This window comes from Castor canadensis, chromosome 4 (genome assembly GCF_047511655.1).
Source record: "Castor canadensis chromosome 4, mCasCan1.hap1v2, whole genome shotgun sequence".
NCBI lineage: Eukaryota > Metazoa > Chordata > Mammalia > Rodentia > Castoridae > Castor > Castor canadensis.
The window spans coordinates 14,732,649-14,749,694 of record NC_133389.1 but is presented as its reverse complement, the minus strand read 5'-3'; the positions used below and the strand labels follow the sequence as shown (position 1 = coordinate 14,749,694).

The 17,046-nt window shown below is 40.8% G+C and overlaps 1 protein-coding gene across 1 annotated transcript in view; it reads right to left on the bottom strand.

Annotated features, from left to right (window-relative positions):
* Positions 1-4,797, bottom strand: part of Vps4b (vacuolar protein sorting 4 homolog B) — a 28,901-nt gene extending 24,104 nt beyond the window's left edge. Inside the window, exon 1 of the mRNA XM_020175298.2 lies at positions 4,511-4,797. Within this exon, the coding sequence (XP_020030887.2) occupies positions 4,511-4,537 (27 nt within the window). The 5' untranslated portion in view covers positions 4,538-4,797. The remainder of the gene's footprint in view (positions 1-4,510) is intronic.
* Positions 4,798-17,046: the final 12,249 nt, after the last annotated feature.

The following is a 17,046-nucleotide window of genomic DNA, read 5'->3' as shown; positions in this document are numbered from 1 at the left end:
CGGGTACTCAATCAAACTGCTGAATGAGTGAAAAAGAAATCCCCTACTGCTTTCTCAAAATCTTCTCCCTTTGGTTACTCCACCTCTGTCATCTCTAACAACAATTTCTCTCCACTGGACATTTCTGCAAGCCTACAAACAGCTCTTCTTCAGAAAGCCTCTTATGATACCAAAACACCCTTCACCTTAGTTTCTCTGCTATTTTTCAGAGACCAAATAGCACTGGATCAGCCTCTATTCTTTTCCCCTGATCATATCACATTAATAAAACTACTCAAATTAAGGCGCTCTATGATGCCAGATCCAAAGACCAACTCTGCTACCTTCATCCTAATCGTCTGACAATATTCTACAAAGACCATCATTTCCTTCTTCTTGACACAATCTCTGCTGAGCCCCCAAGCACCACTTTCCTGTCTGTCTTCCTATCTCTCAGGCAGCTCATTCCCTGTGGGCTTTGTGGATTCTCCCCCTTGTATGAGACCCTGAACTATGTTTCTCAGTGTTTGGGCCCAGGCTCACTTCTGTTACTCCCTCCCTACAGGAGATGTGTTCAATGACTCCCAAATTCATTCCATTTTAAAACACTTTTCCCACTAGAATGTAAGCTCCATAAGGACAGGAGTTATGTCTGTCGTCTTCCCCTTTGCAATGTTAGTCAGCACAGTGGCTGGCACAAGACTGAGTGACCCCATTACACCAGGGTCAGTCATCAATATGACAGTATGAAGGCTGGGAAGCCCTGTGATTGTCCTTTTTTAATTAGGAGACCATGTGTGTCCACCCTAGAAAACCCAGGGAAATGTAAATTCTACAGTCTCCTGTGTCAGGAGGAAAGATGTCCCAGCCCTGTCTTCCAAGGCTAATTCTTCCTGTATGCTCTGGAGCCTGTCCACACCTCCCTGACATTTACTCTATCAGTGACATGCCACAGTACTATTCTCCCAACCTTTCTCTTTTTGGTTGGGTCCCTGCTCAGCCAAAAAAAATAGGTTCAAGTTCTATCTCAGACTCATAGATACAAAACCCAAATTAAAACAGTCCAACTCTCTCTCACTCTTAGACTTCTCTCTAGCTGTCTTCTTAGCACCTCTTTACTGACGCAGTAAAATCCCAAGTTCATCTTCGTTTCTTGACTCCTAGCTCTCCCAAGGCAATGCTTTCTCTCACAACTTCCAAATCTCATGCTTATCTAACTCCCTCTCTGCAGTACTTAACACTGGTAACAAATACCCTGACAGTGTCTCCTTTTTTGGTCTTCATCACACCATTTGCTCCTGGTTTTACTCTTGGTTGTTCAGTGATTCCTTTTCAGTGTTTTGGGTTTTTTTTGTGGTACTGGGGTTTGAACTAAAGGCCTCATGCTTGCTGGGCAGGCACTCTACCACTTGAGCTGCTCCATCAGCCCTTTTTTGTGCTGGTATGTTTGAGCTAGGGTTTCATCAACTATTTGCCCAGGATGGCTTCAAACTGTGATCCTCCTGATCTCTGCCTCCTGATTATAAGCATAAGTCACCGGCACCTGGCTTTTAAAATGTCTTTTTTTTTTGGTGGGACTCATGTTTGAACTCAGGGCTTTGCAAAGTAGGTGCTCTACCATTTGCGAGCCACACCCCTAGTCTAGTACACTTTTCTTAAACATCAATACCAGAGGGTCCCTGGTCCTTGTTTTTTCTTATTCTGTTAACTCTCCCAAATGGGACTGTCTATGCCCACAACCTCTGCTACCATGATTATGCTAGTAACTCCTAAATCCTTATTTCCAGCCTAGCCCCACTCACCCCACTTCTACATATGTATGTCAAAATGCTCACTTGATTGTCCCATAAGAATCTCAAACTTAACAAGTTCAGAACTGAGTTTATTTTGCTCCTCCCCAAACACACCCTTTTTGTATTCCAAGACCTAATTCCTAACCCATTCAGATAACTAACCTAGAAATTTGGTAGAAAACCCAGGCTCAGACTCTTCCCTCACTTTTTAACTGGAGATAAAACCCTGACTATTCTTCAAATTTTCTATGATCAAGCCTTTCTTCCTAATTCAAATAGTTACTATACTATTTTGGCCAACCACCTTCTATTACACAGGCCTCTCCCTTATAACTAGTCTCCCTTCACCCAAGCTTAATACCAGTCAGGTTTCTCACTGTGCACAGATGACACTGATTCTAAAACAAAAGTGAGAACATGTTGCTCCATGTCTAAAATCCTCTATGACTCCCATCTACAGCAGAATGAGGATCCATTATTTGTGTGTGGCATACTAGGCTCCTGGTAATATGGCCTAACTATTCTGGCTCATGCCTCCATCTTGTACACTGAGTTTCTGTCATACCAAACTACTGGCACAACCGAGACCAACTTAGGTGGCATACCTGTGTGTGTGTGTGTGTACAGAAAAGGTTCCACCCAAATATCTCCCCAAAAAACTCCAGCTTCTCCAGGACTCAGTACAGTCATGATCCTCCTGCTGTAAAGCCCTCTCCAACACCCCTGGGGCAGCCCAGACTATACTAGCTCTAGATTTCCACTGCCTCCTGTACACTCTCCAATGATTGCACTGTATCCTACTGGTCACTTTATATGTCTGTTTTACCTAAGAATATAAGCCATGTGAGGTCATGGGTGTACATACATGTAGTATTTATGATTCCCTAGAACTTAGCATAATGCATGGCATAGCAGACACAATAAATATTGAGGACTGAGTAAACTTTGAGTTCTGCTTACTGTATTAGTTGCAATTTTCTCCAACCTCCTGAAAGGTTTCTTACAATTGTGGACTGAGGATGAGTTGTTTTTCTGTCTGGAAAGCTTACAATGTTCTTGTTCAAGGAGGCATAATTTTGCAGTGAAAACAATCCACAGACTTATAAGCAGATAGATCTGGATTCAAAACTAACCTCAATGCTAATTAGCTGCATGTCTCTAAGCACACCATAACCATAACATCCCTTAATAAGCTAAGGGTTCGAAAACTGTGAAACTGGAATAATAGTCACCTTGAAGAGTTGTTTTGAGGATTTAATGAGATCGCCAAACACTGAGCAATTAGCAGTTAGTGCTCACTTTATCTGAGATCATATCACCTCCTCTGTGAAACGTTTCTCATTTGTCTGTGAAAGCGTGAGATACACCCTTCCTGCTGCCAATCCACTCTAACCTCTAATTCTATTACAGCAGTTATGGAATTATTTCATAATCTGCTTTGTCGTTACCTGCATCCTCCAACGGATAAAGCTTTTGGCTATAGGAATTTTTTCTTTGTTCACTGGGAAAGTTACTATTTGACTATTCTTCATCCAAACTTCCTAGGGTACAAGGCTGAAAAGGCTGAATGAGAAAGCACACCTGACCCAACCACCAATAAAATTATAACTCAACATCCTTCCTGTTTATCACTAGTGACTATGCCTTTAATTGATCAATCGCTAGCTGATTCACTGAAGAGCATCCAACAACCCAAATCAAACACGATCCATTTCGGGTTGAAATCCTACACAAGGAAGACATCAGAATATGGGTAGAAATCATGGTTGTAATGCCCAAATCACACACAAAAATCTCCGGCAAATAAAAAGCTGATAGAACAAAACTGGTTAACTGAAAAATGAACAAGAATAATGACAAGATGGTTCTTCAAAAGAAATCACTGGTGATACCACCACCAAGTACTCTTACAAGTTATCTTTGCCAAAACAAAAACAAAAACGACAAAAAAACCCAACTCCTTCTGAATGGGGCTATGAAAAAAATCTTATATACAAACCAAGCCATAACCTGTAAGAAGTGAGTTTAGTCGCAATGGTCTTAGTAGAAAGACCACTATTTTGAGTGGTCTTTCTTCAAGATCAATTATCCTAGTTAAGGAGATCTTCCATTATCCTGGGTATCTGTACCAGGCACACATACCTGGTATGTGATTTGTACCATCAACACATTCGGGAAGACGGGAAACACTGTTACCTAAGTTTTTTCTCTCTCTAAGAATCCCGTTCCACGAAGGACTAGAGACCTTTTGCTAAGACTGACGATATTAGGATTCTACGATTTATGTCCAAAACACTGCGCTCACTGCGGTGGGGGTGACGAAGAGGAGCCATACTGCAGTTTGGAAGAAAACATAAGCTAATGACTTCACGGAGCTACGTGGGCGGTCTCTAAACTCCAAGTCATCTGACAGAGCGGGACCACCCTATTTCTAACTGGTCCAGAGTAGTCTTTGTAAAAACTACTTTTTTCCTTTTCCTTCCTGGCACCGATTGGAGAGACCTACTCAGTTTGGTTCACATTAGGCGGTAAAGCCCCAACCAGGTCAAGGCCGACAAACCCACGGGCCCGGGCCAGACGACCCTCCCCTGCCCGGGCCCACTCCCACCTGTGGCTCCGCGCGGCCCCGCCCTCCTCGCGCGACCAGGGGCGCGGCCGCTTCCTCCTCCTCCCCGCCCCCACCTCGCTTCTCGCGCCTCCCCTGGACTCCTGCACTTGAGGGGGTGGGAGATGAGTACCTGGAGGTTGGACCCAGTAGATGCCATGGTGAAAGCACAGGCGGCTCCCTAGGGACGAACGAGGGGCGAAAAGAGCCAAAAGCAGCGACGTCAAATCGCGCCCAGCGTTATAGCCACAAACCTCCGGAGGCTCCGGCTCCTGGACCCCGAGCAGCGGCCTCTGTTCCGGAACTTGTAAAATAACACAACTCCACCAGCCACCCGACCCTCCTCAAAAAACTTCCTCAAAACCAAGCCCCTTTGGGCTGTGGTCCCGCCTCTGGCCAGAACATTTCCGCCTTGTCATCTGCACGCGCCCTATTTAGTCACCTAGTGTGCGACAAGCTACAGCCGTACCCTCGCGAGACAGGAAGAGGAAGCAGTGAAGCCAACCCAGGCCGGGCGGAAGTTGGGGTTGGCGCAGGCGCATTGCTACTTGGGACTTGCGGTAGAGAAGCGGCCTGGAGCGCTAACCAGAGCGCAAGCGCAGAAAGTAATACTCTGTTTGCTGGTTTTGCGTTTTGTGTGCAGTAATAGCTCAGTCGGGTTAGCATCTGATCACAGCATACACTCCGATCAACAGCTGTTTTTGGCAGGTGGAGGCTTTGGGAATATTAATGTAAATAAGGTCCGCACAGCCACTGCCCTTGAGCTTGGTGGGGAAGTAGGTTCCTGAACTTATCTTGCGGAGTGAGATCGGATGTTACCTTTTCCAGTTATATTTACAAGGAAAGTTAGTGGCTTGAGAAGATAAGAGTTTATAAGATTATGAAAAAAACAAATAAAACCGTTTCTCAGCCTTTTTTGATACAATCCCCTTTTTCATAGGCTTCGAAAAGAAAGTAAAATAGATGTTTAATCACATCATCGTTTTATTTCTCACTCATTCTCTTATTTTCCCGATCATCTGGCATCTTCTAAATAATTAAATACTCGCCCCCACCCCCTTAACTTGGTATGGTCAACGATCCAGTTTTTGAAATCGCCCTCGTGCTGCTTCCTTAATGACCTGCACTGTGTCATCTTACTCTAACTGCAGAATTTCCTCAGGTCTGATATCTTCTGTCACTACACCATCTCTGCTCATCACTTTCCTTGGCTTCAGCTGTCAGTAGATTAGAAATGGCTTCAAAGAGATCCCTAGGCTCACCCCATCCTCTGCCAAGCATTTATTACTATCTCCCAGAAATCTCCTTCAGAAGGTTTATCTGTGAGTCAAATTCAACACACCCGAAGAAAGATGACCCTAGGCAAAAACTCAAGACCCTATTAGAAAAGTAAGTAAAGCAAAACTGGGCTGGGAGTGTGGCTCAAGTGTTACCATGCCTTCCTAGTAGGTGTGAGACCCTGAGTTCAAACCCCAGTACTGCCAAAAAAGAAAAAGGGCAGTTAATAATTATTAAGCCATTTAACTGACTTGCTTTTAAAAAGTCACTGGTTCCCAAAAGACTATGAAATGAACCCAATTTTGTCTGAAAATATGCCCCGATTCTGATTTCAATTCAATCCTTAAACATATTTTAGCACTGTGCTAGGGATTGAACAAAGGTCTTGATTCTTTCAAGAGTGCTAAGCATGCACTCTTATCTCTGAGCTATGCTCTCTTCTCCTTCATCCCTAAACACTTAATGAAACGAAATACAAATACTATGGTCCTTGACATTTAGGAGTTTAGAATGCAGTAGAAGAGACAGAATAGTTGCAAGATTTCACTGAGATTCATTGACCATCAACATGAGCCAGTCTGTTTCAGATGATAAACATGAACAGTCAAAAAATTCCTTTCTTAGATGTGCACAGTGGTATACATTGTAACATTGTAACACTAGCTGCTTAGGAAGTAGAGGCAGGAGGATCCTGATCTCAAGGTCAGTCCAGGCAAAGTTAGTGAGACCCTGTCTCAGAAACAAAATATAAAAACAAAAGGACAGGGGCATAACTCACATGGTAGAGCACTTGCTTAGCCATGTGCTAGGCCCTGGATTCAATCCCCTGTACTACAAATAATAATAATAATAATCCCTTACTACCAGTAATGAGTCATAAGTCATGTTGATATGATGTGCCCTCAGGTTCATTGAAAAAGACACATTATCTCTGGTATTTCTCCCCAAATTTATAACCTCAGTTTAATCATGAGAAAACACCAGGAAAAAATCACACTGGGGGTGGGGGGGCTTCCACTTCTACAAAATATCTAAACTGTGTTCGTCAAAAATTTCAGGGTCATAAAAGACAAGGAAGAATTGAGAAACCATCACAGATTGGAGAATACTAAAAGACATGGCAATTAAATGCTGTATGGGATTCTAGACTGGATCTGGAGCAGAAGGGCATTAGTTGAAACTGATAAAAATGAAAATAAAGCCTGTAGTTTGGCTAATGTATTACAGCTATGTTAATTTCTTAGTTTCCATAAATGTCCCATGTTAGCAGTAGGGGAGTTTAGGTGAAGAGTACATGCGAATTCTCTATATTTATTTGCAACTCTTCCCATAAATACTTTAAAATAAAAGTTTTTTCTCTTTGAAATTCCTGTTCTCTGTCTGGGTCCCTGCATTCTAGTAGAATAGAAATTTTGCCTTTTACATTTTTAAAACATCGGAAAAATGCCATGTGTAATAGCTTACAAAGTACTTCACATGCATTTTATCATACTGAATTTTGTAAGGCACATGGGACGTGTCCTGTTTTTACAAATGAGCAAGCTAAGCCTATGGGAGATCAGGAGTTCCCCAGTATGGCAGCGCTAGATTGGATTGGACCAAGTCACCTGACTCCTGGCCCAATCTCAGATGATAACCATGACAAATGTAGGATACAGGCAGGATGCATCATGGCCACTGGAGAGAATGCTTAATTCTGATGAAGTGGTTAGGGATGTCTTAAGGAAGGTGCCATCAAAGGAACCTCAGAATCTACACTGATTTCCGTAGAGACCAGGCCATTTCAGGCAGCAGGAAAGGCAGGAATAAAGGCACAGATCAATCACAGATCATGTTTGAGGGAGGCTGGTGTGCAGGAAGCAGAGGCACTTTGGGGACAGAGTGGCAGGCGAGGAAGCTAGAAATGTACCAGCTGGCACTGCCAGGTGCACAAGGCTTATGTGATAAGGAGTTTGGACTTTATTATGGAGGCAGTAGAATTTGTTGAAAAGCTCCCTTTCCCTCCCTGCCTCTGGCCCTTCTTGACTTCCTTCCTCAGTAGAGTTGTGATTTTGTGGGATATTGGCTTTATGAACATGGATCTGAAGATTGTAGACTGGACCAGGAAGATAGACGAGGCAGGAATTAATAGGCGCCTGTAACACTATCGCATTTTAAGAAATGCTTGCAGACCCACGTGGGATATTTGCCACTCCTGGAACATGTTCTTTATTTTCTTACCTCATGTACTTTGATTAATGCATCATCATAACACAATTAATGCAATTGTGTTCATCAATTCAGCTTGTCAAATAAAATGATACCAAGTGCCAGTTCCAAGAAATCTCCAAACCTCTCTGAACTCTAATTGCACTTTGGACCTTGAATTGCCCTTAGATGATGTATGCTGAGGGCCTAATACAGTGCCTGACTCATAGCACATATTAAAAATCAGTTTGCCTCACTGGTAAAGCATTCTACCTTTCTAGATTGAAGAATTCTTAAGGGATAAGACTTCATCTTAGTGGTATTTGTCACTCCCTCTGCCCTTATGCCCTCTTGGCACTCCCTAACATATGCTTAAATAATCAAGGCTAATTGAACAAAAGGAAGCTTCCTTGCTGTGGACAAGGACTCTGGAAATGAGGAAGGTCAGCGGGACTGACAGGTGGCATTTGTGGATTCAGCCTTTGAGAGGGTCTCACATGCAGCCCACACAGGACTGAACCCATCTCAGTCTTTCAGACTCTTTTAAAGGAAGTGTGTCATGTAGGGACTTCACCATACCCTGTACAGCCACCCACGTGCTTGTTGAGTCACCAGCTCCTCCCTGCTCTGAAGTACAACTATCCGTCAAGCTAAGAGGGTGACAAGGCTGATCCTGTGAAAGAGGAGACTCACCAGCATGATCAGGCCACAAACCTGTTGGTCCATCTGAGGTGGCACACTTTGCAGAATGTGCTAATTTACCCTGTAGGCCCCGCCCTTTCTCACTTAGAGCTGTTCATTTCATTCATACGAAGCCACAGAGAGCTATGAGCTGAGAAGTGGATGTGGGAATCAGCCTTTCAGAGTCAATCAATCACGTGATAGAGAATGAGAGGGTCAAGCAGCCATTCAGCATTGTTGATTACTCGGGTTAATGTGACCTAAGTCACTAGCTCAGAAGAGAAGCTGTCCTCAAGAAGGTTGCAGGCTAACAGCATCATTCCCTAAACTACAAATACTTAGCAGGCAAGCAATGCCCATAAACAGATGTTATTTCAAACACCTTCTTGACTCCCACTCAACCTAAATCTTTTCCTGGACTTTATAATTTTTTACCAAATAGCATCTTTGTTCTTGTTCTACATTCTGCATTCAAGTGCTTGTGGGTGATCGTGTTGAAGGAAGATGGAAAATACTGCTTTCTTTTTCAAACTTCCCTTTCCAGCTTCTCAGAGAGTGTCAGGCATGAGTTATATTCTTTCCATTTTCTTCCTCTTTCTAGGTCCTCACCGTTATTAATTGTAATGAAGTGCTCTTTGGTAATAAAATAGGAAAACTAGCATTTTATAATCTTAGATAGACTTTCTGTTGTATTTACACATAGAATGGCTTGCTCTGTAATGAGGCATGGTGAGGGGGCAAGTCAGGAATGAGTGTGTCATGATGAGACAGGAGGGGCCAGGAGTTAATGGCCACTATAGCTAGAAATGGGGGTGAGGGTTCATTGAACCAATCTCTCTACTTTTGTGTATGTTTGAATTTTTCCATAAGAAGACACTTTTAAGAAGATCACATTTCCATATTCATGGTGAGTTCTCTATCCACATTTGTCCAATTTTCTATTGTAGTACTTATTATCTTTCCTGCAGATCAAAGTCTTTTATATATTAAAGAATTTCTTTTGTTATATGGGTTGCAAATACTTTCCCATTTTAATCTTTGGATTATTATCTTTTGGGGACATGAAAACATCACTGTTTGCAGTACTGGGTATTGAACCCAGGGCCTTATGTTTTCTAGGCAAATGGTCTACCACTTGAGCCACATCTTCAGTCCTCTTTCTTCTTTTTGCTATGTTTAGAAAGTTCTTAGCCACTACTAGTACTTTCAAGGTTTCATTATTGCATCTAAATCTTTGGCCTGCCTGGAATTGATTTTAGTGTAACAATTGAGCTTGGGGTCTACTTTTGCATTTTGTGCTCATGTGTTCCAAATGAGGAGCCAATGGAGCCAGTATTATTTAACATTCATCTTTTTTTCCCCACTCATTTGAAAGGCTACTTTTATTGTATGCTACTTTCTCATAGAGATTTTTTTTGTATGACACCTTGATTATGTTTTAACTATTCTTTTAACCACCTAAATTTACACCAAAGCCATATTACAATAGATTTATAATACATTTCAGTATCTTTGGGGCTGCCTGATTTATTCTAAGCAGAATGAAGCATTAGTTAAGGGCTAGGCTGTGACATTACAGTGCTTGCTTCAAATCTTGACTCCAGCGTATTTTGGGCAATTAATCTTCAGCTGGTGCATCTATAAAATGAGATTATAATATCCTCTGCCTATGGGACTGTGTGAGATTTAAATGAGGCAAGCACATAACAGAACTGGGCTCAGATCAGAGGTAACAGTCACCAAATGTTAGCCTTCTATAATTTTCAGGACACCTAAGTTTCCTTGTATTTCTCTTCCATATGGGCTTTAGTATCATTTTGCCAATGATCATTTAGTATCATTTTTCCACCTAAAGCATGTGTTTATTTTATAATTGAATTGATAGTGATTTGGTGAGAATAGACATCTTACAATATTAAACTCAAAAGCTTAGAACAGTGCTTTTATCACAGCACAATTCCTGTGGGTCGGGGGTCCAGCTTAGCAGAATCTCTGCTAGGGTTTCATAAGGCTGAAATCAAGATGAACGTTGGGCTGTGTTCTCATCTGGAGGCTTGACTGGGAGTGGATATGCTTCCAAACTATCTGAGGTGTTGGCAAAATTCATGTCCTTGTGGCTATAGAATTCATGCTTCCTTCTTCAAAACCAGAAAATGTGCTCAATACACACACACACACACACACACACACATCTCTGCTACTTCAAATCTCTTACTTCAGGGAAGCCTCGGACCCTCTTTTTAATATTCATTTTTATTAGTGCATATTAATTGTACAAAGGGTTTATACCATGGTATTTCACACATGCAGCTATTATACATTGATCAGAATAGCCCCTCTATTGCTCTCTGTTTTCCCCATCCCTTCTATTTTTCAACAGCTTTCAGCGAGTTGCCTCGTGCTACCTTCCTACATAGACACAATGTAATTCAACATTGTTCCTCCCCATCATTCTCTTTTCCTCTCCCTGTTATCCCTTGTCCCCCCCATCAGTCCCTCAATTGCAGTTGTGTTATATATATTTAGATTCTGCATATGAGGCAGAACATGCAACCTTTGTCCTGAATCTGGCTTGCTCTGCTTAACATGATGATTTCCACTTCCATCCATTTTCCTGCAAATGCCATAATTTCATTCTTTTTTATGGCTGAATAATATATCACCTTTTAAAAAATCCATTCATCAGCTGAAAGGCATCTATGCTGATTCCAAAGTTTGGCCTTTGTGAATAGTGCTGTAAAAAACATGGGTGTACAAACATCTCTTTTGTATTCCTATGTACATTTCTTTGGATTTGTGCCCAAGAGTGGTATCACCAAGTTAGGTGGAAGCTCTAGTTTTAGTTTTTTTGAGGAGACTCCACACACATTTCATAGTGGTTGCACTAATTTACATTCTCACCAACAGTGTATAAATGTTTCTTTCTCCCTGCATCCTTGCCAGCATTTGTTGCTTGAATCCTTGATGATAGTCATTTATACTGGGATAAGATAAGATCTCAAAGTTGTTTTGATATGCACTTCCTCAATGGCCAGGGATATTGAACATTTCTTCATAGAATTGTCTGTTCAATTCATTTGCCCATTTATTAATCAGGTTGTTGTTTCTTTTGGAGTTTAGCCTTTTGAGCCCTCTATACAAGGAGCTCTAGTTATTAATCCCTTGTCCAATCCTCTTTAAAGGACTTGTCTGATTAGGTCAGCCCTACCAGGATGACCCCCTTTGTGATGAACTCCAAGTGAAGCAATTACATCTGCAAAATCCTTTCACTTTTGCCATAGTCTATTGGTTTGAAATAAGCCACAGATTCTGCCTGCACTCAAGGAGAAGGGAATTACACAAGGGCATGACTCATAGGAGGTCACCCTAGGGTGTGTCCACTCAGTAATATTTCAGAACACATTTCTATAAAGGATACCAGAGAAATTAATACTCTCATCTTCATACAAGAGAAATACATAAGATTTAATTTTCTAAATGTTACATTCATGAGCAACTATAAAATTTGCATTGGTACTATATATGTGGATATATAGTTTATGTTTTATGGAACTAGGACAACTATTGTGTTCATTAAGCTATCAAAATTTGATTCAAAGATGGTGTAAAGACAGATGCTTATAAAGAAAACCTTCATGGTATAGTGCTACTCCAGAACGTTATATAGAGGGGAAGCACTTAGTTTGGATAAGTGTCCCCTAAAGGCCCATGTAGCAAAGACTTGGTCCCTGGAGTGATGCAATTGGGAGTTGGTGGAATCTTTAAGAGGTGGAGCCTAGTGGGAGGTCTTCAGTTCAGTGGGGGTGTGCCCTTGAAGGGGATGCTGGTACCCTGACTCCTTGCCCTTCCTCTCCTTTGTTCTTTGGCCATGAAATAAGCAGCTTAGCTCTACCAATGCTCCCTTCCACAATGCACTGCCTCGCCACAGGCCAAAAGCTGTGAGGCCAACTGACCATGGATTGAAACCTCCAAACTGTGAGGTAAAACATAAACCTTTTCTCTCTTTAAGTTGATTGTCTCAGGCATTTGTTATAGTAACAGAATCCTGACTAGACACAAACCTTTGAAATATGCCCAGCATGTTCTCCACTGACAAAACTCATCTGGACACAAAAGCTCTTGCTATGTACCGAGCATCCCTTGTCTAACATGATTCATTCTAGTTATCTTTTGAAGGAAAAATTCCTCAGATCACTGTCACTAAGTCCGCAAAGAGGTCTCAGGTGGGAGTATTAGAGTGGAATTGTTTTCAGTCTAAAACAATTAATATGCACTTACTTCTCCTGCACTAGTTTCAAGAGAGAGACATAGGCAGGTTTAGGATCAATCACAGGGTATTCCCCGGCTTTGAAAAACACCATCTCCCAAATAGCATCAATGTCATCATCAAGCTAACGACTTTCTTGTGAGCAAAGGAATTTTGTTCATTGTTATGTAAGTGAAGGTTTTCCCAGGATCTATAGCGTACATTAGTTGTTCATCGTTCCATTTGATTACTAAATCAGGTCAGCTCAACAAGACTGATCAGAAGAAACTGAATGCTATTATGTGTTATAACAGAGAGGACTCAAATATGATGTCTGTTTAGTAATGATTTTTCTTTCATTTTTTGTTTGTTTGAGACAGAGTCTTGTATGTAGCCCAGGCTGGCTGGCCTCAAACTCGCTATCCTCCTACCTAAGCTTCCTGAGTAGTGAGACTACAGATATAACCAGCTCACTTTGCTTTTTCATTCATATATACTTTAGGCAAATCTTTGTCAAGACCTTAAACTTTGCTTCCACTTTCCTTCTCTTTGTTTGCAAAGTTTATCGGTATGTATCATTTCTTGATACAGCAAACATTTTTTTAAAAATGCATAATTGTTCCACGAATAAAAAACACAAATTGGTTGTGGTTTTGTCTACAACACAAAGAGAAGCTCATAACTGAGTTACTAGCTAAATAAATAGTAAATTGCCCTTTGGTAAGTTTCTGATTTAGGAGGTATGGGAACTCCTGAGGAAACATCAACCTGATTGAAATCTTAAGATTGAAAAATGACTGGTAACTTTCTTCCTTGTGATTAATCAGTTCTTCTATTTAGTAATTAAATATAGATTTGGATATGATACAGTTCAATGATGAGGTGAAAAGGCAAAGATTGTTGAATCAAAAACTGTTTTATTGGAAGCTGTTGTTTCAGAGCTCTTTAAAGTCAATATTTTAACTAAATTAGACATTCAACACTACTGTTCCTTCTCTAGTTATAATTGTGTTGTATTTTGGAATCAAAGCATATGGGATGGAATTCTTATTTATATGTGCAAATAGATGTGATCCCTGGGTTTCTAAGAAGATATAGATTTGGTGACACAGCTTTACCTGAACCAATAATACTTTTCAGTCACTTTATCAATGGCTAATTGAGATTCTATCAGGTATGCAGCGCTTGAATTTGATGTCCAAATAAAAGTTCCAAAGGAGAAGTCAAAAATGAAGTCCCTTCCTTCTGAAAATCTGTAATACATTTGGAAAATAGAACAGATACAAACAGAAAGCAGTTTTTACAAAATGAATGAAAAATACAATGTATGCCTAAAGAATGAAAACAAGTGGGAAGAAACTGTTGGCTTCAGTGATCACAGAAAAGGTTGGGGCTGAATTGTGTCTAGTGTGGAATCTAAACTCAGTGAAGGAATTTACTTGTTCATATAAAGATACTCAGTGCTACTGAGACAGTTGTCTTTTCATATTGCTCAAACTGTAATTACAAAATGGAAGTTTTGAAGGGCCAAATGTTTATTTCTAATCTTGGCCGAAGTTCATCTTGGCAGACTAAGAATAAGTTAAAAACCACAGCCAATTCAATTATTTAATTTCACTGTATTAGAGTTCAAGGTTGCCAAATGATCTTATTACCAAATTATATCCTAAGGTCATCTTGGGAAAATAGGCTATTCTACGCCAGACAAACTATTCCCAAAGGCAATTCCTGGCCAATGACATTTTCAAAGTTGCAAAATGGCTATGTTTTTCTTTGGAAAATTCCATCCTCTACCCCTAGCACTCCTGGAGAATTCTATAGCTTACCCAACCTAGCGTAACACAACACTGGGCCAAACAGTATCATGAAAAATACACTCTGTAATATATGAATGGCAATTAGTAATAGTCCCAAAAGCAATTTTTGTAATAGATTTTATGAAAAAGGGAACTTGGGTCTGTAAAAGTCATATGAGGAAGCAGTGGTAATCACAAATGCCTTCCCTTTTGTCTTTTGAGTATACATACAACTTATTAAAACACTACAGTAATGAGATGTCAGGCTTGGGAGTGGTACAAATAAAGACATGAATTCAGAAGTGTTTAGCTTTCACTCTTCATGTTTGAAAGCCTATTTTTTCAGTGGTGGGACTTTGTAGAAGCAAAAGGTTCAAGTTCCCTCTTAAAAGAGAAAGTATACTACCCCTATCAAGGCAAGAGATACCCCCACACAAAGTAGCTCTATTGTGCTGGGGACAAGGGAGAAACTCCAGAAAATGGATATTATAAGGGCATCTCAAGGGTAGATTTAGGTCAGGGGAAATCTATACCTTGGAGGGAGATGGAGACATTAACTTTTTTAGAACTTGGATCTCTTCAAAGACCCTGGCGTGTAAAGTATCATGTAATTGATCCAACTGGCCAATATGTCAATCAACAAATCTAAATTGAGTTGACTGTTATGTGAAAAGTTTCTAACCCTCCAAGGTCCTTCTAAATTTCTCAAATAAAAAAGAGCAACATTGTGCATTCATGGATATTACAACAGAAATATATTTTAGAAGTGCCAATAGCAATGTTGTGATTTTATTGTGCTATGTCTGTACATTGCAGTGTGGTGGGAGGAGCTCTCTCTAGGCTTGGAGTGCTGAAGTCTTTGGTTCAAATCCTGACTCTTCCATTCCACAGGTACAGTGCCTTAAAAGAGTTTGAATTGGGTTTGGATGAAAGGTGGTGTGAATTCAATCAGAAGGCCCTGTTTCTATACTTTCTTGTAACACTCCATCACTTCTTTTATTTTTGAGACAGAGTCTCACTATGATACTCAGCTGGGCTCAAACAATCGTCCTGCCTCAGCCTCCAGAGTTGCTAGGACTACAGGCGTGTACCACTGTGCCCAGATACTAGCTTGCTTTTTGACTTTAGGAAAGTCATTTAGCTTCTCTTGTCTTTAGTTCGCTTGTTGGTGAGAAGGATGAGCTACATAGCTCTAAAATCACTTTCTGCTTTAAACCAGCCTCTTGGAGCATAATATAATTATAGCAGTTGAGATTTTTTTGTGGACACTTCAATTTTGTCCTTAACTCTCGAGGTACTGAGATTAAAAGAAAGTGTAGAGCATTTGAAGTGAAACTTAAAGACTAGCACTTAAGAACTCTGAAACTTAGTTTTCTTATCTTTAAAACTGGATTAATAATTCTACCTTTACAAGGTTTCTATAAAGAATGAACTATGATGTCTGGCTTGGAGTGGATCCTCAGTAAAAGATGATGCCTTTTATTTTTACCTCAACGAATGACTGGATGCCAAGGTATAGCATTTTTCCCAAGGGAAAATAGTAGACTTACTTTATCGCTACCATGTTTAGAGTGTCACTGTGGCAGACAGCATGAAACTATCTTTTGTAATGTAGACTGTCAGGTATGAACTTTTAGGAAAACTTAGTAATGGAGTCCATTACTTTCCACACATATTGAATGTTGCCCTTGTCATGTCTCTGAATCAGGTCTTACCGTCAATTCTGACATGCAGTGCCCAAGGGTCTTGCAGGTGGTTAGGCCAGCTCTGACAGACTCCCTGTTAGGGCTATGATCCTGATGGGATAAAACTTCTCAGCTTTCATTTCCTTCCGTCTCCACTGTGTGTGGCAGATCATGTCGCCACTGTGTGTGTTTCTGCATTTTTACCACATATGGATGCTCTTAGATACTTTCTTTCTTTCAGGAAAATAGAAGGGCATGCACATTTCTGCCACTGCTGTCCACTTCCTTGCATCTCATGGCTACCACCTGTGATCCTTATAAGGCACAAAGTTGTAAGCCGTCGTGTTTTACATAGCCATGCTTACTTTTTCAGTCCACTTCAAATGAATTAATCTATCTTTTTCTGAGTCCCTATTATGAAACCTTTGCTGTCTTGGACTTGAATTACTTGTTGTCACTCACAAGTGAGCAGTACGTCAAAGCGTTTCCAGCTTTCACAGTTCCACTGGCAGCTCCCTTTTAGGAAGGATCCCCATTCTCAAATCCATTCACCTTGGGAGAAACAGGCACTGCACAAGTGGTGTGTGACATGGGTGAGCAGAGTGGTTCAGCAACAGGAGCTCCAGAAGGAGCTAGACTGGGCCTGGTTAGCTACCATGAGGAACAGACTCAAAAAAATGACAGGACCAAGAGTCTTTATAAATACAGTAATTACATCAAGACATTTTCGAATTTTATTTGTCAGGGTCTAGAGAACTGAGAGAAAAGTTTGAAGTATTTTTAAAACTGTAATTCA